Source organism: Aspergillus sydowii, assembly GCF_001890705.1.
Source record: "Aspergillus sydowii CBS 593.65 unplaced genomic scaffold ASPSYscaffold_3, whole genome shotgun sequence".
Classification (NCBI taxonomy): domain Eukaryota; kingdom Fungi; phylum Ascomycota; class Eurotiomycetes; order Eurotiales; family Aspergillaceae; genus Aspergillus; species Aspergillus sydowii.
In genome coordinates, this window is record NW_024467861.1 from 1,836,946 (window position 1) to 1,858,134 (window position 21,189).

The 21,189-nt window shown below is 51.1% G+C and overlaps 8 protein-coding genes across 8 annotated transcripts; 5 read left to right on the forward strand and 3 right to left on the reverse strand.

Annotated features, from left to right (window-relative positions):
• Window positions 1–716: 716 nt before the first annotated feature.
• Window positions 717–3,141, forward strand: ASPSYDRAFT_87570 (Ras GTPase activating protein IRA2; the record flags this gene model as incomplete). Its single annotated transcript, XM_040851862.1, has 4 exons — window positions 717–834; window positions 888–1,021; window positions 1,079–2,921; window positions 2,981–3,141. 4 exons carry the CDS (start codon window positions 717–719, stop codon window positions 3,139–3,141), a joined length of 2,256 nt encoding a protein of 751 aa, XP_040704815.1.
• Window positions 3,142–4,404: 1,263 nt separating this feature from the next.
• ASPSYDRAFT_42852 (SEC14 family lipid-binding protein) lies at window positions 4,405–5,873 on the forward strand. The gene is made up of 3 exons (XM_040846543.1): window positions 4,405–4,664; window positions 4,746–4,869; window positions 4,940–5,873. The coding sequence occupies exons 1-3, from the start codon at window positions 4,423–4,425 to the stop codon at window positions 5,549–5,551; spliced, it is 978 nt and encodes a 325-aa protein (XP_040704816.1). The 5' UTR covers window positions 4,405–4,422; the 3' UTR covers window positions 5,552–5,873.
• Window positions 5,874–5,962: 89 nt separating this feature from the next.
• ASPSYDRAFT_42853 (uncharacterized protein) lies at window positions 5,963–7,267 on the reverse strand. Its single transcript, XM_040846544.1, has 2 exons — window positions 7,021–7,267; window positions 5,963–6,915 (listed from the first exon to the last, which is right to left on the reverse strand). Exons 1-2 carry the CDS (start codon window positions 7,195–7,197, stop codon window positions 6,232–6,234), a joined length of 861 nt encoding a protein of 286 aa, XP_040704817.1. The 5' UTR covers window positions 7,198–7,267; the 3' UTR covers window positions 5,963–6,231.
• A 409-nt stretch (window positions 7,268–7,676) lies between these two features.
• ASPSYDRAFT_87573 (uncharacterized protein) lies at window positions 7,677–9,293 on the forward strand (the record flags this gene model as incomplete). The annotated part of the gene is made up of 2 exons (XM_040851863.1): window positions 7,677–8,819; window positions 8,880–9,293. 2 exons carry the CDS (start codon window positions 7,677–7,679, stop codon window positions 9,291–9,293), a joined length of 1,557 nt encoding a protein of 518 aa, XP_040704818.1.
• A 903-nt stretch (window positions 9,294–10,196) lies between these two features.
• Window positions 10,197–12,257, forward strand: ASPSYDRAFT_146334 (uncharacterized protein; the record flags this gene model as incomplete). The annotated part of the gene is made up of 1 exon (XM_040841613.1): window positions 10,197–12,257. The coding sequence occupies one exon, from the start codon at window positions 10,197–10,199 to the stop codon at window positions 12,255–12,257; it is 2,061 nt and encodes a 686-aa protein (XP_040704819.1).
• A 127-nt stretch (window positions 12,258–12,384) lies between these two features.
• On the reverse strand, window positions 12,385–13,473 carry ASPSYDRAFT_783212 (peptide alpha-N-acetyltransferase MAK3). The gene is made up of 2 exons (XM_040850946.1): window positions 12,843–13,473; window positions 12,385–12,778 (listed from the first exon to the last, which is right to left on the reverse strand). The coding sequence occupies exons 1-2, from the start codon at window positions 13,365–13,367 to the stop codon at window positions 12,512–12,514; spliced, it is 792 nt and encodes a 263-aa protein (XP_040704820.1). The 5' UTR covers window positions 13,368–13,473; the 3' UTR covers window positions 12,385–12,511.
• A 93-nt stretch (window positions 13,474–13,566) lies between these two features.
• Window positions 13,567–15,584, forward strand: ASPSYDRAFT_147359 (phospholipid:diacylglycerol acyltransferase; the record flags this gene model as incomplete). The annotated part of the gene is made up of 3 exons (XM_040841707.1): window positions 13,567–13,890; window positions 13,953–15,360; window positions 15,442–15,584. The coding sequence occupies 3 exons, from the start codon at window positions 13,567–13,569 to the stop codon at window positions 15,582–15,584; spliced, it is 1,875 nt and encodes a 624-aa protein (XP_040704821.1).
• A 1,521-nt stretch (window positions 15,585–17,105) lies between these two features.
• On the reverse strand, window positions 17,106–18,499 carry ASPSYDRAFT_56430 (phosphatase PAP2 family protein; the record flags this gene model as incomplete). The annotated part of the gene is made up of 2 exons (XM_040849208.1): window positions 17,106–18,003; window positions 18,078–18,499. 2 exons carry the CDS (start codon window positions 18,497–18,499, stop codon window positions 17,106–17,108), a joined length of 1,320 nt encoding a protein of 439 aa, XP_040704822.1.
• Between the last annotated feature and the right edge of the window lie 2,690 nt (window positions 18,500–21,189).

Consider the following 21,189-nt stretch of genomic DNA (forward strand, 5'->3'; position numbering starts at 1 on the left):
CTTCCTGCCCCCAGTATCTGATCTGCGACTCGACCGACTCTTCCCTCCGTTAATCTCTCCAATCCCGGCCCTCCTCACTCTGAAACTCGCGCGCTCTTCCAATTCCTCACAGGTCTCAGAGTCCAACACGTACGCTCCTCTCTCCCTCCTCTCCGGCGTCGGGTTTATTTCAGCTCGTTACCGTGCCCTGCCCGATCCCGATACCCAAACCATATACCTCCTGCGCCCAATTTTTTTTTTTATCCTCTAGTCCCCCTCGTCCAGGAACTAACTTGCAAAAAACTCGCAGCTCAGTCTTTAGCGACCTGGCAATTGACTTGTTCACCCAGCACACATCCAAGCGCTTCTTTTCCGAGTGCGCGATATTTTTCTTCGACACGTCCGATAAGGGGGTACAATCTGCCTACCGATCGCCTCAACTCGTGCGCAAATTATTCAGGACTGTCGATGAACCGACCGTTAATTATCAACAACCCACACCTTGGAGAATAATTGACGACTGTGCGCACTGCATATTGATCTGTGCAGTCCTCTCGGTGGCTCGTGCATCGAAATATATCCGAGTTTGAGCATCTTCTCGGGTGCCGCTCCCACACACACATCGAGCGCCCGTTCTTTCTTACCACACAATGTCGGTTGCGACAATGTTGCAACCCGCGTCAAGAGCATCTACTTCCTCTTCCTCTTCATTTCAGCCGGTTACACGACAAAACACAATGTCTTCCCACGATACTCGGTCGCTTCGCCAGTCGAAGCGGATGTCCGTTACCGCGCTCTACCTGTCTATGTCCGCAAAGGACAGAGACCTTGAAATATCAGACGACCTGGCGAGAGGTTGGTTTTACTGGAACAAGACCGTGCTGAGCTATGCTAATCAATTGAACCAGCTCAAAAATTCTTACGAGAACTGAAATCAAAAATCTCTTCCCAGTCGAAAAAGAACTTCGTCCTAGAAAAGGATGTACGTTATTTAGATTCCCGAATAGCATTGCTTATTCAGAACCGCATGGCTTTGGAAGAGGTACGTCCGCCCGACTATTCTACGCATGACTGTGTTTGTCGCTTACGGATTTTATAGCAAAACGAAGTTGCAAACCGCCTGGACGACACTGTCGACCCCCAGGAAGGCTTCTTTCCCAACGATGACAAAACACAGAAATATGGAAACCTTCTCTTCCTTCTCCAAACGGAACCCCGCCACATTGCGCACCTGTGTCGACTTGTGTCGATGGCGGAAATCGATTCCTTGCTCCAAACCGTCATGTTCACTATCTATGGAAACCAGTACGAGAGTCGCGAGGAACACCTGCTACTCACCATGTTTCAGTCTGTGCTCACCTACCAATTCGATAATACCCCGGAATATTCCTCACTCCTGCGACAAAATACCCCTGTTTCGCGTATGATGACCACCTATACCCGACGGGGGCCCGGTCAGAGCTATCTGAAACAGGTGTTGGCGGAGCAGATCAATGGATTGATCGAGTTACGTGACGTCGACTTGGAAATTAACCCCTTGAAGGTCTATGAGACCATGGTGAAAGAAATCGAAGAAGCAACTGGTTCGCTGCCGGACCACCTCCCTCGCGGCGTCACAGCAGAAACCGCTGCAGAGAACCCCCAAGTGCAGGCTATCATTGCGCCGCGTCTGAAGCAGCTCACAGATATTGCCAACTCTTTTCTCACCACGATCATCAACTCCGTGAACCAAGCGCCTTACGGTATCCGCTGGATTTGCAAACAAATCCGAAGTCTGTCACGGCGCAAATACCCAGACGCTCATGATCAGACCATCTGTACCCTGATCGGAGGCTTTTTCTTCCTGCGTTTCATCAACCCGGCCATTGTCACTCCACGCTCGTACATGTTGATTGATGCTATTCCTACCGACAAGCCTCGACGCACTTTGACGTTGATTGCCAAAATGCTTCAGAACTTGGCCAACAAGCCGTCTTATGCGAAAGAGCCGTATATGGCCAAGCTGCAGCCTTTCATTCAACAGAACAAGGAGCGCGTCAACAAGTTCATGCTTGATCTATGTGAGGTACAGGACTTTTACGAGAGCTTAGAGATGGACAATTATGTTGCACTGTCTAAGCGAGATCTCGAATTGCAGATCACTCTTAACGAAGTGTATGCTACCCACACTTTGCTGGAGAAGCATAGCGCGGCTCTGGCCCAGGATCAACACTCCCACCTTCAGGAAATTCTCCAGGAATTGGGCCCTGCCCCTCCACAGCTCCCACGCAAAGAGAATCGAACCATAACGGTTCCTCTGTTTAGCCGATGGGAAACCGCGCTAGATGACTTGACCTCGGCCCTGGACATTACTCAGGAAGAAGTTTTCTTCATGGAAGCTAAATCAACATTTGTTCAAATTCTGCGCTCCCTACCTCCCCACTCTTCGGTGGCACGTCGCCCTCTTCGCTTGGATCGAATCGCTGAAGCTGCAGCGACTTTAAAGAATGACGCTGTCATGGTCCGCAAGGGTATTCGCACCATGGAGCTTCTGAGTCAGTTGCAGGAGATGGGCGTCATTGATCGTTCCGACGAATTTAGTCTCCTTCGGGATGAAGTTGAGCAGGAACTCGTCCATTTGGGCTCTTTGAAGGAGAAGGTCATGGAAGAGACTAAGCAATTGGAGTCGGTCTATTCGACCATCCGCGACCACAACGCGTATCTTGTTGGTCAGCTAGAAACATACAAGTCCTATCTCCAAAATGTCCGCAGCCAATCCGAAGGAAAGTCAAGGAAACAGCAAAAACACCAAGAGCTCGGTCCCTACAAGTTCACCCACCAGCAACTCGAGAAGGAAGGCGTGATCCGCAAGAGCAATGTGCCTGAAAATAGACGGGCAAATATCTATTTCATGTTCAAGAGTCCGTTGCCTGGGACTTTCGTTATCAGCCTGCATTACAAAGGTAGGAACAGTTGTCCTATCAGGCTCGTTTATTTTGACATATAATCTAACTTCTTATAGGTCGTGCCCGTGGGCTGCTGGAGTTGGATCTCAAACTCGACGATTTGCTCGAGATGCAGAAGGACAGCTTGGAAGATCTTGACCTGGAATATGTTCAGTTCAATGTCTCCAAGGTGCTTACGCTCCTGAACAAACGCTTTTCGCGTAAAAAGGGCTGGTAAAGTGTCCTCCCAGCCCAATCACCCTCGCAGGTAAACCCACCTGCGACACATAGCATTTCCGATGGCTGGGTGTGAACTTGGCAGGCTGCTCAGCCACGGCCCTCCAAGAAATGCCGGGGAACGCCAGGTCTAATCTGACGGCGCTACCTCTTGACTCACCTTCTGGTTATTTTGAGCCAGTTTAGTACATACGGTCCCATCTCCGCGAAGCAACCTTACGCGAGTGGATCAATTATATACCCTGGGAGCATTCTATGATTTATTTATTTTTCATTGACCCTTTGACGTTTTTATTTCGACGGAGGCAATTCTGTCGACGCAACAACTAATTACTTTTTATCGTGAGAGGGTTTCTGTTCTCGCTGGTCGGGAAAGAGCAGCTTCACGCTCAGCAGACTGTTGCTACTCCATTCTCACTGATGTTTTGAATCCGTTATACCCCGTTCGACGATATTGCATGCGTTTCTACTACCTGATGACTGTGTGCGCTCTCTATGTTTGTCCCCATCTCCTCTTACTCCCTGGTTATTTCATTTGTATTGTCGGATTTCTGTCCAGCTGGTTTATATGTATTTATATGTATTGGACTTAGCGTCTTTGCTGCCAAGTTGGCTATAATGAGGAGGGTACTAGTTAGTGGCGGCCCGCTTCATCGGCAGTGTTATACCCATTAACTATAGATGAACATCGGCGATATGATTATGGACTGGAGTTCTTTCCCGTAAGCCAAATAGCGAATGGCAGTTTCGGAGCGTCGACGTCACCGTGGCTGAGGAGCGGTGGTTGAGGATGACGTGAGGCGCGGCGACGTCGTTTTCCTTTTCAAGACAGATTTGACGCTGCGTGCTTTCGCAAATTATATTCAAATTACCTGCAAAAGTGGAAACGTTAGGGGATATTATTGTCTCCAGTGACCGCGTGGACGCTTAATGTAGTGGTTGACCGCCTTGGAACCCCTCCTGAAGTTGACTAGTCCGACTGTTCTGCTGTTTCCGTCCCCGTCTGGTCCTGACCGTTGTTCTTCTCCCTCTTCGTTCTCGTTTTCCCTCTGCCCTGCCCTCCCAGCGCTTCTCTTAACTTTCTGACCCAATTTTTTGAGTGTCCAAGTACCCGGGCATCCTCCTGTGTCTACTGTTCTACACTTCGACCGTTGAAAAGTCTCCTCCATTTTAATTGTCCTTCTCCACTATCCCAATCAACCTTCCGACCACGGGGAATACTATCGGCTCGCAAACTCCGTTATCCTTCACTCCTCAACAACCACCACCGTTAGCTATCACGATGGCAGCCACCGCCGACCAAAAGCCGGTCCCTGCGTCCAAGTACGACGACTATGACTTCCCCACCACTGCCCCCGAGGCAAAGCCTGGCCACCCTGGCCATACCACGCCGGAGCAGGATGCCAAGGTAGAGCAGCTCCGCAGCGAACTCGAGAAGGAGGGCTACACGGAAAGGCTGGATACCTTGACCCTGCTGCGCTTCTTGCGGGCTCGGAAGTTCGATGTCGCCGCGTCCAAGGCCATGTACGTTCCCACCGCCCCCGGGTGTATGGATTCGCCCCCCGGATTTTCCGACTAATGTTTCTTATTTTTTCTGTGCTGTAGGTTCGTTGCAGCAGAGAAGTGGAGGAAGGATTTCGGAACAGACGATCTCCCTCGCACCTTTGAGTACACTGAAAAGCCAGAGGTCTCCAAGCACTATGTGCAGTTCTACCACAAGACAGACAAGGTATCTTTGCAATTGTCTTGTGCTGTCCCAGACGTGGGAAATGGACTTAGCTAATTGTATGTATTATTAGGATGGACGACCTGTCTATATCGAGAAACTCGGCGGTATTGATCTCAACGCTTTACAGAAGGTTACCACCGACGAGCGCATGCTGCAAAACCTCGTGACTGAGTATGAGAAACTTGCGGACCCTCGGTTGCCCGCTTGCTCGCGAAAGGCCGGAAAACTGCTGGAAACATGCTGCAGTATCATGGATTTGAAGGGTGCTAGTCTCATGACCGCCCCATCTGTGTACAACTATCTCAGCCGCGCATCTGGTATCTCTCAGAACTACTACCCCGAGCGACTGGGGAAGTTGTACCTGATCAATGCTCCGTGGGGTTTCAGCACTGTGTTCAGCGTCGTCAAGGGCTTCCTCGACCCTGTTACCGTTGAGAAGATCCATGTTCTCGGCTCCGGTTACCAATCCGAGTTGTTGAAGCAGGTTCCCAAGGAGAGCCTCCCCAAGCAATATGGTGGTACCTGTGAGTGCGAGGGAGGATGCGAGAACAGCGACATGGGCCCATGGAGGGAGCCAGAATGGGCCAAGGAGCCCAAGTGGGCCCTTCCCAAAACCCAGGAGGACACTGGTGTCGAAAAGAAGGCCGAAGTGCCAGAGGCGGCTCCCCAACCTACTGCATAGAGTTCAAAAGAACAAGAACGTTGACTCATTTATGTTTCCTGCTCTTTCCTCCCTCCTACTATCTATTTCTTTTACTGTTTTCTTCCCTGGTATCTTGGATCAATATGGTAAAAGCTCAGACTCTTTCCTCTTGATTTCCCTCCCATCTCCTCTACCTTTTCTATTGATATAGATTTACAGGACTGCCTTCAACAGACTGCACCTTCCCTGCCATACTACTACATACCATAGCTGTAACTCAGTCCGCATATATGTATCTGAGTCCTGCGCACAATTACTCTTCTGACATTGTCGTTCACTGACCTACGTTGAATTGTTTTTTCTTCTTCCGTTCGTTTCAGTTGTTTACTTTAAAATAGATATCGAATGTGGTGACTAGCGGTGTGAGACTTATAGATTGGAGCTGAAGGTGTTGAGGGGTTGTTGAACTGAATTGATTTTTAAATAGTTGAAAATCAACTTGTTTACTATCGTAGTCTGTTCATAAATCTAAGCGGTTCATAGGAATGAAACGGAAACCTGCGGTTTCCGCAGACAAGAAACTGTTCATCATTAAAGTGGTATCACCCTAGAATAAAACGCCGTTCCATAACCCAAACGCGAGAATACCTGACCAAAGACGACTCAAAAAAAGGGGGGAAAACGAAAAGGAGGGCATGATATACCAAGGGCGCTCAAAATCAGATCTTCTCTACAAAATCAACCGCCCGACCAGCTCGCTCGGCTTTGCCGACTGTAGACGCCAACGCACTGCCGTCCATCCAATCGGGGTCAGACCCCTCGTCGTCGCCCGGTACAGCCTCACCCTGAAGCCGAAGCAGGCTCCGCAAAGCATCCTCGTAGACCTGTGCAATCTCCCCATTCCGCCACCGCTCTGCCTCCTTCTCTGTTCCGAGTGGAATGTCCAGATTCCACAGCTCTGATTCTTTCTTCGGCTGCTTCCGCCGCTGTCTGTTCTCTTTCGTCTTTGCTGCTGCGTCTTCGGACTGTGATTCTGCTTGATTCGCATTCGCGTCGGCATCTGCATCACCCATCCCAACATCCTGATCCTCCCCCTCCTCTTCCTCCCCATCACCATCTACCTCCTTATCCTCCTCCTCAATAACCCTCCCTAATTCCTCAGCATACTCCCTCGCCGCCTTCCCCGGCGCATCCCTTCTCAACTGCGCCACCGTCGTCGTCAACGATTCCAACTGCGCATACAGCGACGACACCCGCGCCGCTAACTTGCCGTCAAACGGCTCATACTCGACCGTCTCAGCAGGCGCCGTAAACGCAGCCGGGAAGGGGAACTCGGGCGACGACGAGTCGAGCCCATTGATTGCTACACTGGAGGATGCGCTTGTGAAGGTGCGGGTTATGAACTGCATTACATGACATTTACTTGTTAGCACACGGGTTCCGTTCATAATAAACAAACAAGTTGGGTGTCATGAGATAAGGGGGAGGAGGGGGGTGGGTGTATATACATCATCAACAAGCTCGCGCACGCGCTCGCGCATGGGATCCGGCCCATTGTTTGGGGCCGCGGAGGGGGGCAGGTGCAGGTCGAGTTTTTGGCGGGAGAGGGCGACGGTGTTGCCGTGGAGGTAGGTGAAGTCTGCGGCGGATTGGAGCTCGATTTTGCGGTAGTGTGAGGAGTCCATCGTTTCTCCAATTGTTGTTATGGACACAATGAAGATGTGAGGGTGTAATTTGGCGGGATTGATAGGCTGCTTTGGATAAGAGTTTAGAGTGTCCGGCAATTTACCTAAGTTCCCTGATTGGGGACGCGTCGGGACGGAGGGGAGTGTTTGCCTTGGTGCCTCAACGGTTTTGCAGCCTGAGTGCCTGATATTATACCTGAGGCCGGACTTTTGAGCAAGGCCCGAAAAGGGGAACTTTGGCTCCTCAGGCAACAAACCAACCGCAGATCCGCCCCACAACGACGTCATTCTCGATCTCCAGCTTGATCGGATTCTTCTTAGTTTTAGGGGAGGATTTTCGTTTGCGTTTCCCTGAAACTACACCACCTGCCCCTTTCCCATTGAGATTTGCGGGGTGATTTTGATACTGCGAACGACGAACTATGGTATCAACTTTTGTCTAATTGGAGCGAACGAGTCGGGGCTGTGAGCGCGGAGCAATGGATACCACCAACATCCAGCTCATCGACAATACGGCTCCCGCCGAGCGCGCTACAGACGATCTAGCCAGAGGCTTTTCCAGGACAACCACCAGCACCAGCACCGGGTCTCGACTGAGGAATCGACCGTCGATCCGCGCGGAGCGTGCAAAACGGAAATATGCCAAATGGCAACCTGATCGTTTAGGCGTTGCTCCTTCGAATGGGGTCGAGGCTGATCAACCGTCGTCGTCCGACGAAGGGGGCTTGTTGCGGGCAGGTACAATGACAAACACTCTCACCAACACGAGTACGATCCAGGAGGGTGTCAGTAGTGACCATACGAACGGTTACCAGTCCGATTCGCAGGCGCTTTTTGAGCAGAATAACACGGAGCAAATCCAGCAGCAGGATTTCGGCGCTGGCGCTGGCAATACGAGCGGAAGTGAAAGTGGAAACGGAACCACACATCAATCAAAGAACCACCCCGATGTCTGTGGCTTGAAACCAGGAAGTGAGTTGGATATCCTGTACGAAAACCAACGTGGCTGGTTCTTCCTCGGCATCCCGCTTTACTCGAACCAGTCCCTCCTTAATATCGACCCTCCGTCTTGGGTGAACGCGAGCGGCAAACGTAGTTTCGTCAATATCACAAACGCACAGGTCCCCGATCCGAGCTGGGAATGGGCATGGAAAAACTGGTACGTGGATATGTCAGGCGACGTTGACGAACAAGGGTGGCGGTATGCATTCTCGTTCTCGCTGTCATCATCATGGCATGGAACGCATCCATTCTGGAACTCGTTTGTGCGACGGAGACGATGGGTGCGGTTGCGAGTTAAAAAGGTTGCTCCTACTGAGCGGCCAAGACGAAGCCGGACGGGCCTGGAGATGGGCCATACACTTAATGAAGATTACTTTACGATACATACAGGAGTGAGAAAGAAACGGGCTTCTAGCTCGGAGAGGGCCTCTCGGACAATGTCGGTGGATTTAGGGAGGTCTGCTACGGATAAAGAAGCAGATGAAGGTGTGGATGAGATTAGGAATATCCCCGCTTTGATGCATGCGATCAAGGCTGCGATCGTGGATCGGGAGAAGTTTGACGCTGTGAGGAAATTCATCGATGGAGGAGGAGAGGAATTATACTACTTGGAAGGAAAGGTAAGCATACACCCTTCCACATACGTCTTACCACCATGGATGATGCTAACGTTGTATTAGATCCCCGAAATCATGAGCCGACTCGTCTATCAGACTTCCCGATGGCAGCTCCTCGCATATTTGAACGACATCATCCAAAACATATCACAACAGCAACAGGACCAAGAGCCTAATGAGCAAACCATGTCCGAGGCTGAAAGCCACCGTCGCAAACATGAATATCTCTCTCGTGCTGCGGACACAGCAGAGCGACATCTCGCCGGCCCCGAAGTATTCCACGAACCCAACGTGGACGAGGGTGCACAGCAGGCCCCGACAACAACAGAACTGTTCAATCTTACGCCGCGGAATAGAAGGGATAGTCTCTTGTCTCGAGTCTCGGGCAGGTCTTCGTTCCAGCCGATGGATAATGGAGGCGAGATAAGGGGCATCCCAGCAAAGGCGGAGATTGGACATGATTTCCATATTTATTGAGTTACGATTGAGTATATTTTGGTATGGGTCGGATTTGCTACACTGCAACGTTCTTTTAAGATTTCTTATTTGTCATTGTCATTAATACCCTTTTCTCTTTGTATATACGTCGAGAAGTTGAGAGCTTGAGAGCTCCTATTGAGTTCTAGTTCGGTCTCTATTGGGCCAAATTTTAGATATTGCATATTATAGCCGGCAAAATATAAGGTTACAGCATTTATACACTGGTTATCCCTACAAATTCCCCAAATTCCATGGTTGGTACATTTTATCGCTGGGTAGTGAGTGCTAGTGACACCCTTCCTCTTTTGTCATCGGCCAAGGGTCTCACCGCCCCGGCAGATTGAGCTCCCCGAAAAGCTTCATCCGTCACCCGACAAGAAAAGTTGCGTCTGTCCTGCCACGTCCAATACCCCCCCCTGGCTTTCTCTATATGCTGTAAATATCCATTTGCCGGTCCACCATATGTTTGCGCGCGGCCGCTCGTGTCTGAAAAGATGCGGTCTCTTGACAATTCTCGCGGACCATGCTGCGAGCGCCGGACCTCATCCCGACGAAGCCCTTCTCTTCCTCTACCCTCGCTGGTTCACGACGTCGGTCCGACAGCAGCGGAGATCAATAAACTCGACTTCTAATCGCAGGTATATCTCGCATGGTAACAATGGGGTTCTCCTTTCCCGTTCACCCGCACACCGCTCGCCGACTCGGAAACAATCTCTCGTCGGCGCCTCTACGAGGAAAAGATGGTTATCGCGCGGCTCTAAGGCCAAGTCTACAAAATCCGATCTAGATGAGGCGGTTGAAGGTTCCCAAGAAGGGGAAACACCTGTACCGGTGACGCGAACCAAAACGGCGAAGAAGGGCGGCGTTGGGAAATATGGGATATTCGATGCAATTGCAAACATGGAAAACGAGGGACACCCGGGTATTGATTCGGCGTTTCTTGAGCACAATTTTGATATACTTTCGAAGTCTGGGGCGCCTCGGTGGCCTCCAGCATCTTCAGATCGTCGGTCTCGACAGGCGGTGCGAAAAAAGCGAGATCTTCTTCGACATTTACCACCCCCGCAAAGCCGCAAAATACTGCGTCGGCAGTTCTACCTCGGTGAAGTGTCATCCAAGGAGCGAATCGCAATATACAAGCAGATAAGGCGTTTCCTTGAAAGCGCAGAGGAACAGGCCGAAAAGGCAGAGTTTCTCAAGCCGAGATTCTTCACACAACAGGACTTGCATAGGAGGGAGGTTCTCGTTCCTGATGAAACCATTGCTGTCTTTACTGGCGTGTCAGAAAAATTTTCGCAATCAGAGAATATTTGGTTTGAACCGCTACGACATGGTTGTAGGGTGCATGTTTTGCCTTCTGACGAGAGTGAAGGTCACAATCGAAAGGTTATTCTCTCGGGTTCAGCTCGAGCCACGGAGCTGGTTGCGGACCGCCTTTTAAAAACGCGGGAATTGCAGGAGCACGGAGACCCCTTGATCGATATTAAGAAACCTCCGGTTCCTGCTTTTCCTTCCCGTCTGGCCTTTGAGAGAAGTGGTACCCTTGCGCCGTTAATCCGGACCGTTTGGAGCTACAAGACCAATCCGCGGCCACGGGTGATTTTTGACCTGCTTAGCGCTAAATCGGAAAACATATCTACCATCAAAGGATTCGTGGAACAAGTTGAGGGGCTCGTAACATCTCTACCGTCAACTCGGAGCCATGAATCGCCTCATCCGCGACGAGTAGCTACAGCCTTGCGAGAGTTGTTTTGCAACGAAAGCCGACAGCAGCTGATATCCACGACGGCGCTGAACACGGCGATCTCGTTTCTGCTCCAGCATGGTTTCATGAACGACGTCCAGAAATTGATCGACCGCGGTGGCCACGTCGCAACCATCGAGACCTTCAACATACTTTTGAGGTCCGCGGCAAAGAGACAGAACCTTGGTTTCTTTAACCTCGTGCTGCGGGTTATGGGTCGCTTGCGCGTTCGACCTGATGTCCATACTTGGCTCGCATACCTTGAGTGCTTGATTTCCCCGGCGGCGAAAACTGACGTTGTCAAAGTTATGGAGAAGAAGGGCTATCTTAAGGATCCAGATGCCCTGAGGAGCGTGCTGCGGCTGATGATTGGCGAACTGCTCATCAAGCATTTCAAAGACGGCGGGAGCGTGGACGAATTTTTCAACAAGATTGTGGAGACCGCTGGGTTGAACTGGTTTCCAGCATCTCTCATTAGGAAGATGGTCGTTGTCACTGCCCAACTAGGGGATGCATCTGCCATGACGCGGATACTAGATATCTGCAAAGAAAACAGTCTACCCCTGTCAAGCGAGATAATAAACGACGTTATACGGTTTTTCCCCAACGACACTTTCACCGCGCTGCATTATATCATCATGTGCCTCCAGGGTCCAACCGCTGAGCTCAATCAAGAGGCATACGCACGGCTTTTCGTCAACGCCCGCCGAAACAAGCACTACAACATCTGCCGCGTCCTTTGGAGGTACGCGTGCATGAACGAGGCGGTATCGCGTACTATGAGGGATGACGTGACCTTCCTTCTATTCCACAACGTTGCGCGTGAAGGCCTCGCTGAACAAGATAAGCTCTGGTGGACATGCGCGGGAAAAGTCATTGTTGGGGTCGATCTACATCTCCCCGACTTCCCATTCAGAAATGATCTCCTCCGAACCATTCCCCCGGAATTCCACGATAATCCTGTCGCGTCTTTCCTAACTCCGCTCAGACTGGAGGGAGAGGAACGCAGCAAGCAGCGCCTTACAGCTAAAGCAATTGTCAAGCATGACGTCGAGATCGGCCCTTGGTACCGTCCGACGTACTCCCTGGCGCATATGCTGGAGGTCGCTGCTGAGCTGGACAAGCAATGGGTTGGTGTTCCGCGTCCTGCGAAATGGCTCATGCAGAATGCCATCCAAGTTCCAGTGGAGTTTGTTGGGCATAATCTCAAGGACTAGTTCTTGTGTCTACTTCACCGAGCAGGCTCGGCTTTCTGAATCTCGACATGTATAATCAAACACTCCTGTGGCGCCACATTCTCATCGTATAATACACCAAGCCCCTCTTATACCACGGCCACAGCCACTGTACTTATATACTAAATAGACATAGAATCTAAACAAATAGAACCATGAGACATGAAATTCACCCTTCTATCCCGAACTATGCAGTCATTATCATAAACATAAAAGTGGCGTCTCAGTACGTGTCATCACCTCCCGTTCTCGTTCAGCAACGGCGCCGCCGGCGGCACAGGGGGAACAGGAAGATGAGCATGGGCATGAGCATTGTCTGGCGGAGGCGCGTACGGGTCAAACGACGTTCTCATCGACCCAACACCCGCCTTCAGATACAGCACCAGCCGGTACGCCGAATTCCCGTTTAGGTAGTACCGATGCAACCGCTTACTCCGCAGGAACCCGAGTCGCTCGTATAGTTTTATCGCCGCGGTATTTGTGATTTCGGTTTCGAGGGCAATCTATCAGGGACAAGTTTGCATCGTTAGCGTTCGTTCATCCAAGGATTATTTCAAGGTAACGCACCTCGTCCGCACCCCCCTTCTCCATGGCGTCAATTGCCATTCGAACGAGTTTTGTCGCAATCCCTTGCCCGCGATACTCCTCGCTCACGGCTAGCATAGCAATGTATCCGCGCAGGGGCCCGTGTCTGTGCGGCTCGAGCTTTGAAACGACAACACCGACCATTCGTTCATTGCCGGCAGCGTCGGTGTCCATTGCGAGGAAGCAGAGGTCGCCCCATTGGTAGAGGAAGTAACGATAGACATAGATGCTGTATGGTTCGGAGAGGTCCTTGGAGATAAGCTGGCGCATGGCGGCGACGTAGGTGTCTTCGTGGGTGGGGTTGTAGCGGATGTAGTGGAGCGCGGAGGGCGAGTTTGCGGGGGGATTAGGGGCATTTGAGGAGGCCATTGTGGGCGAGTCAAGAGGAACGGAGGAGAATGAGGGGTTGGAGGGAGACGACAGGGACAGGAAGGGACTGGAGCTGGTGTTGGTGTTGGTGCCGTTATTGGTGCGGAGATGGTCGAGGGTTAAAAAAAGAGCGCGCATGTGATTCTGAGCTTATCGGAGGGACTCGACGATCCTGGCCCTCACACGACTTTCCTCCTCTCTTTCTCTCATCGTCTCTATTTGTCTATACTTTCAATTGCATCTTTCCTGCTGTGTACGGTTGCTTTCCACCTCGCCCTACCTCCCTCTCCCATAAGCACAGCCGATCCGTTGGCGATCGCTGCACGTCTCGCTCCCTATGCAACGCCGTCGTCACGTTAAGAGCGACCACAACGACGATGTCCAAAACACAACTCGCGTGGACTCGTCCCCTGAAACGACTCCGCAACCGAAACCGATAAAGCCGAAGAATGAGAGGAAAGAGTCGTTCATCACGAAACCCAAAAGCAAGCGACGCAATGGCCTCATCTTCATGCTCGGAGGAGTCTTCGGGATCTTGTGCGCGGTGTTCTTCGCCCAGCAGCAGGACGTCATCAGTTTAGATTCCCTGATGGATTTGAATATAGACTCGTTGATGGATGTTATTCCGCAGAGTATAATGCGGGATGCGCGGGAGTTCTCGGTATGTAATTGGTATAGGGAATAACTGTTGGCGGAGTGGTACTGATGCTGGTTTGACTGCAGCAACATGAGCGCGAAACAGTCAGCTACGATGCATTCTCCGTCGGCTTAAATCTTCGATCGCAGGGAGTAGAAGCGAAACACCCCATAATTATGATCCCGGGGGTGATCTCGACTGGGCTGGAAAGCTGGGGTACTAGCCCTACATCACTAATGTACTTCCGTCGGAGACTCTGGGGCAGTTGGAGTATGATGCGAGCGTTGGTGATGGACAAGACAGAGTGGAAGAATCATATCATGCTGGATAAGGAGACTGGGCTTGATCCGCCCGGGATTAAACTGCGCGCGGCGCAAGGGTTCGATGCTACGGATTTCTTCATCACGGGGTATTGGATTTGGAACAAGATTTTGGAAAATCTTGCAAGCATCGGATATGACCCGACGAATGCGTTTACAGCAGCTTACGACTGGCGGCTATCCTACTTGAACCTGGAAACTCGAGACCAATACTTTAGCCGGTTGAAGTCATATATCGAGACGGCTGTCCAAGTGCGTGGGGAGAAGGTAACGTTGACTTCGCATAGTATGGGCTCACAGGTAACTCTCTTCTTCTTTAAATGGGTTGAGAGCCCGAAGCATGGGAACGGTGGTTCAGACTGGGTCAATCGCCATGTCGCCAACTGGATCAACATCAGCGGCTGCATGCTCGGCGCCGCCAAAGGCCTCACAGCCGTCCTATCCGGCGAAACACGAGATACGGCACTTCTCAATGCATTCGCAGTCTACGGACTCGAAAAGTTCCTCTCTCGCGAGGAACGCGCCGAAATCTTCAAAGCAATGCCCGGCATCTCCAGCATGCTCCCCAAAGGCGGCGAAGCAGTCTGGGGTAATTCCACCTGGGCACCCGACGACCAACCAGGCCAACAAATGACCTACGGCAACCTCCTCAACTTCCGCGAAAGCAACTCCAGCCTAACGCAGAAGAACCTCACCGTGCCAGAAAGTCTCGACTACCTCTTCGACCAAAGCGAGAGCTGGTACCGCGACCAAGTCCTCGGCAGCTACTCGCATGGCGTCGCCCACACAACCGCCGAAGTCGAGGCCAACGAGAACGATCCACGCACCTGGCTCAACCCGCTCGAGGCCCGACTCCCGCGCGCACCAGACATGAAACTCTACTGCTTCTACGGCATCGGCAAACCCACCGAGCGCTCCTACTTCTACCAGGAGGAACGTGACCCACTCGTCAACCTGAATGTATCCATCGACACAACCGTCACAACAACGGACGGCACAGACCACGGCGTCGTCCTCGGCGAGGGAGACGGCACAGTCAACCTCCTTAGCACGGGCTACATGTGCGCCAAGGGCTGGCATATCAAGCGGTATAACCCATCTGGAATCCCCATCAAGGTCTACGAGATGCCCCACGAGCCGGACCGGTTTTCGCCTCGTGGCGGCCCGAATACAGGTACTACTTGGAGTTCTTCCCCCGTCAGAAAAAAAAAAAAAAAAGAAAAGAACCGCAATAAAGCTAATGAACTATGAATAGGCGACCACGTCGACATCCTCGGCCGCGCATCGCTAAATGACCTCATCCTGCGTGTTGCGGGTGGGCACGGCGACGAAATCGAGGATAATTTCGTGTCGAATATTAAGGAGTATGCGGAGCGGGTTAAGATTTATGAAGAGTAAGTAGGACAGAAAATGAAAAATGAGATTTAGTATAATTATATAGCTTATGTATGCACGGCAATTTTTGGAAACTGATGAGTTATTACGTGATGACGATGTTATCAGTATAGATCAGTCAATCAATCAATCAGTCGATTAATGAAGTCATATTATAATTGACTAAAAAGACCTGCCGTGAAGGTAGAAAGAAATATAGTACGAGTTGGTCAAGGTCACCGATATGTTAGAGAAATCTTCTATTAGAAGAAATAAAATATAAACAAAGTTGATAATAGTATACAAGTTGCCTTCATAAATCATAACACTACCGGATTATAACTAATAATACTGCTGCCATGGATGAAAACTCTCGCATCTCACTAACCAAGGGAGGAGAATTGGCGTCGAGATTAACAGCACCGAGAAGAGTGCGTCAAGATCCCAAGAGTTGAGAATTAGGTGGGGTGAGAGATGAGACGTGAGTAGGAATGTGAGAGCGTCAGGTGTCAACCCATAGCAAGCAAGCCAAGTCACCGTCCAAACGGCTTCGGGAGACAACGCATAGCCAATCCAGTCCAGATGTTACAGTAGTAGACATCCTTCAGTGAATCTGGAGCGCGTCTGATGGGAAACCGAGCAATATACCGGCGTTTCTCCTCTCAACTTCGCACCCTGTCCGGTAAATGCCAGAAAACAAAGCAGTAAAGCCAAAGCCATATGTATAGCCCCCGGGTATTCCGTGGATGAGTCCACGATGAGCGATTGGATAAACCATGCGAGCAAGAAGAAAGTCCATCCTTCCCCTCTTTCTATATGCCAATGCAAAGTTCGTGATGCACTGTAAAACAAGATAATAATAACCATCCATGCACAGCGAGTGAAGTGCAAGAAGAAAAAAAAAAAGGCGCCCCATTCCATGATTTTCTTTTCCCATACAAAATGCTTCCAGTCCCATGCGCCAAGATGGTGCGAGCGATCGACCCGAATGGTAAAAAATAAAGTATATATAATAGTCGAATTGAAGAAAAAAGATGGGTTCGACTAGGTCAAAGGTAATAGCGAACGACAGAAGTGAGAATCGAAGAAGTGTGTCCAAAGTAGGTGGTGGACGGCTGACAAGCGAATGTTTCCAACGGGGGCATCGGAATGTCTTTGAAAGGGCATTTAAACACAAAAAACAATGTCTAGTCCCATTAGGTCCATTAGTATTATGACCGAGCAATCGAGGTTGGCGATGAGCGATAATTCATGCCACGTTCGTGCCCAAACGGATTCGCAGTGTCAATTCATGTACAGTAGCAAGTGCGGCGAAGAGAGAATCGGTATCCCGGGCAAGTCCAAACCGAGGACATTAAGGTTTGAATCGCTGAAAGCCGGGTGCCGAAGGGAAAAAAAGGTATTAAAAATGCTAGTGTCGAAATCTGCTCGATGCAAAAAAAAAGCTAGAATGTCGTCAAATATTCTAACGCCGTATCGTAAATAGATGCAGTGAAGAGGAATGTGGGGTCGCTATATGCAGATCGAGGTTAATTCGCGGGATCCTCAGGGGCTGAAGGCATGTCTGCCCGACTCGATGTCGGTATGAGGAGAAGTCAATGCTTCAGTCTCCCATGAGTAGTGGTCGTCAACAGGGCTTAGAGAGCCTGAAGAGATGGAGGACGAAGAACCAACGGTCCATTCATCGCTGTCAAGGTTGAACTCTCCATCGTAGCCAGCCAAGCCATAGCCATATTCTACAGCGGACTCGCCGAATTCCACATAATCGTAATCCCAACGGAACGTCTTGTCAAGCTGAACACGAGGAAGGAATCGAGTCTTGGCAAAGTAGAACGAGATGGCAGCTAGCAGACCACCCGCAACCAGATCGACCGCATAGTGGTGGGAGAGGTACATGGTTGCCCACCACATCCACAGGGTGTAGGTTACGAAAACAGGCTTCATGCGGGGGAAAACATGGCTCATGAACAGCGCGGCCAGAGTCGAGTCAGCAGCATGCAACGATGGGAACGCGCCGAAGACGACCGGAGACTGGTGGAAGCCGGAGGTATACAGGTCAATCCCGAACAACTTGTCAATGCGGGCAAGACCAGCAGGGTCACCCCGAATCGAGTAATCTGCTGGGGCTAGGCCGTATCGGTTCTCGTACCACGGCGGGGAGCACGGGAAGAACAGTTGAATGGTAACCGCGGCCATGCTGATATAGCCAAAAGTGCGTGCGAATAGGGGAACAGTGCCGGGGGGTCCGAAGATGAACATGATCAATGAACAGACGAACGGAGCACCGTAGTGGCAGATACCGTATGGCAGCCATGCCAACACATCGAGCACAACGCTTTGGTGCGCGGATAGAATGTTACTGATGTTGGCGCCATAAAGGATATTCTCCAGAGCGGGCAAAACACGGACCCAAATCGCAGGACGCCAGTCGCTTGGAATGAACCTATATAGTATCGCATGAGCAACGGATCGAAAAAAAAAAAAAAAAAAAATGGAAATCCAGGGGAAATGACTTACTGGCAGGCGTAGAAGAATAGAAGCCATCCGGCAATCGGCAGAAAGGGGAGGAAGAACTGGCGGGTCATAGGGAGAAGAAGAGAAACCAGGAGCATAGTAAAGATCCCCGTCTTGCCCAATGGTCCAGGTGATTCGATGACGGTCAAAGAAAAGATGCCAACGATCAAGAGCAGCAGATATTGGAAATCGTAGACAGTCCATCGATGGCTTTGCAGCGATCGTAATGTATCCCCAGGCGACAATGACGTTTGTAATGAGGCTATTGACGAGGTCGGAGACACTCTACTGCGCAACTTGGACCTCAGCTTCCGCCGCATACGATGCGGAACGAGGAGCTGAATGGACCGCCATGGGACCTGGATCTGAAGCTTTCCAAACTGGTTTTGCGTACGGTCCTTCCACGTGGGAAGGGCGGGATTCATCTTTGCGGCGAGCCTCTACAGGTGAGACTCGATTATTTCCTCCAAGCGTGGTATTCCGGGCGTCCTTTCTTGTCCCGAAAGTCGAGGGGGAAGACGAGCAATAAGTCGGAGGCAGCGGCGGTAGAAAAGGGGTCTCGAATTTAACGATGCGGCAAGGCAACAAGTCGGCCCTGGCACCTCACCGGGCGGAGAAATTAAAATCGGATCCAAACGGACAAAGCGAAGCGCAAGCTCCGGTCTCCAGCGGCCAAACGAGGATGTCTTTTGAGCCGTCACGTTGCAGGAGGTTTCACTGACGCAAGGCGGAGAGCAAGGGCGAGCAGTCGAAAGAGAAACCTGGGACGCGGAGGTCGCGAAGGGCGCAGCTGGCCACGGAGCCGGAGGAAAAGGCGTAGAGGAAGAGACCGGGAGATGAGGAAGAAGAGAAGCACCGATGAGGGAGAGAAAGAAAAGGACAGCGAGAAGAAGAGTCTTTAGATGAGGATTAGGATTTTGGTTGGAAGAGCACAAGCGCCAGGCAAGAGAAACTCTCAGTCCACCGGCCTGCGACGGGGCCAAACTTTCGGTACTGGTATTTACCGCAGCTGTTTCGTACGGATCGCACAGCCGCTATGCCTCGTGAGGTAATCAAAGAGTCAGGGCTAGCCCGCAACGGGCCTAGCGTCCTTAGCAAGCAGGCCTCGGCGCTTGGAGCTTCCGACGTTCCGGTGCCTGAAAGGCCGAGTGGAACAGCTGTGGAGGAAGTAAAATCTTCATCAACCAAACTATCGATCGCATTAACTTCGCCCTTTGATGCTAACCTCCGGCGTCGTGCTCCTAGTTTTCACTTGTATCTGGTTTTTAACTTGTATCTCTCATTGTTATCTCCGGCGATGAAGTGTTGTCCTGACTCGTGCTCATGTTGCAGGAAGCGCTCTGATGGACCGGAACTCCCGGATGTGATGACAATGCAGAGGGAGTCAAATCAAAAAGGAGACTCATATGCATTGGTAGCCAACTGGAAGCTACGGATCTCCAGAACCAATTTCGCTAAGCCCACCCTGGCCCAGTATGCAGCCAATAATAATACCCCATCGCGCCAAGCAGAGTGGTCCCTGAAGACTCTCCTCATTTCCCATGGCAGCTCAACAGGAGTCCAGGTCGCGACTCGCTGCAGCTGTCGCCTGTCACTTCTGTTGACCTCGAGAGAGAGACTTGAGAGCTCCCTGCCCAGCCATCTTTTTCTCATTATTGACCTGCACTTTGTTCAGGGGTTGTTGGCTGTTGGACATATGGACAGGTCGTGTATCAGTAATCTACTAATCTTACTGGAACCCACGGAAGCGCCGTTGATAAGAATGGTCTGACATCAACACCATCCCATGCTCGCAGCTCAAGTGCTCAAGTGCTCAACGAGGATCCGAGCTCGGGCAGGTGAAAAGCTCCGAGCGCCTGGATTTTACTGCCCTTGCCTGTCAACATCAAAATTCACATGGATAGCCCAGTCACTAGTTGCAGTGCCGAATCTCCGCTGGCGGCTGCAGTCATGGATTGGGCACACGAGCCTGCACCCAAAAGAGGAAGTTGTGGCTGCAATACGCGGTACGATACGGTCAGAGTTACGGTACGATACGCAGAGATCACGGCCCCGGCAAGGTCTCTCGGACCGTGGACCAAGTTGATCATTCATGCATCCGAGCAGTTTAATGCATTTTGCACGCCACCTCATTCGCCTACGGCCGGCATTGACTGGATGCTCTGGCAATCTGGGTTTTGCATAAGCTGAGCAGCTGACCTTGCACGCGAGGGAGAACTCTCGTGTTCGTGTCAGTTGCTGCCTTTGACAGCCCAATTTACGGCCGTTTCAGGATTGATTAAGGAAGAATCCAGGATCAAAGACCAAAGAGCTTGCCAGCTTCGCCTCGCAGCTCCTCGCATCCGAAATTATCGCCTCGCTTACTGTACTTTTTATTTTTCTTTACGCCGTAAAGAGGACCCGTAATAGTACCGCCCATAAGCCATTCACGGCTGTCGTATTCGTTCAGCTGCATCTCCGAACATCGTTGGCCCGGGGGCGATGCAGTGAGATCGGGCATGAAATCATCAAATCACCGATTGGTGTCACCAAATGAGGACAAAGCGGTCTCCAAGCATTTAGGCTTCTCTGTTCTTTCAGAGCGCCAGCGTATTTCAAGATGCACAGCCCCGCCAAGGGCTCAGCGGTGATCTGTGAGGCTTGGGCAGACCAAGCCATCACCTTCACTGCACTCTTCAATTGACATTCAACGCCAGGTGGGCACCGTCCATCGAGCAAACAAGACCAGTGCTCTAAATGGCGCAATTGTTACATGCTACATGCCAGACGGAAGTGATTTCATCCCATACATCATAAGTTCAGAACGGACAAACGACATCACGATTCAGTGTGGAGCTCAGCCCTGTTCCGTGTCGGCATCTCTTGGTCGCAAACTCGCCAGCATCATGATCCACGCCGGTAGGCCGTGTCCAACGATCGAGTGATGCGCTGCTTTCGCCTCGAAAGAGATGACTGCATACAATTCGCCGCGACTCGAATCCTCTCTGCGATCTTCCGTGCGATCCTCAAATAGCAGGGCGCTGAGGGGCCAGAATATGAACAATGAGATCATCTCACATATCGCCGGCATTGTCGGTTGAGGGTCTCCACCTATTTCTAAGGAATGTTCCTCAAA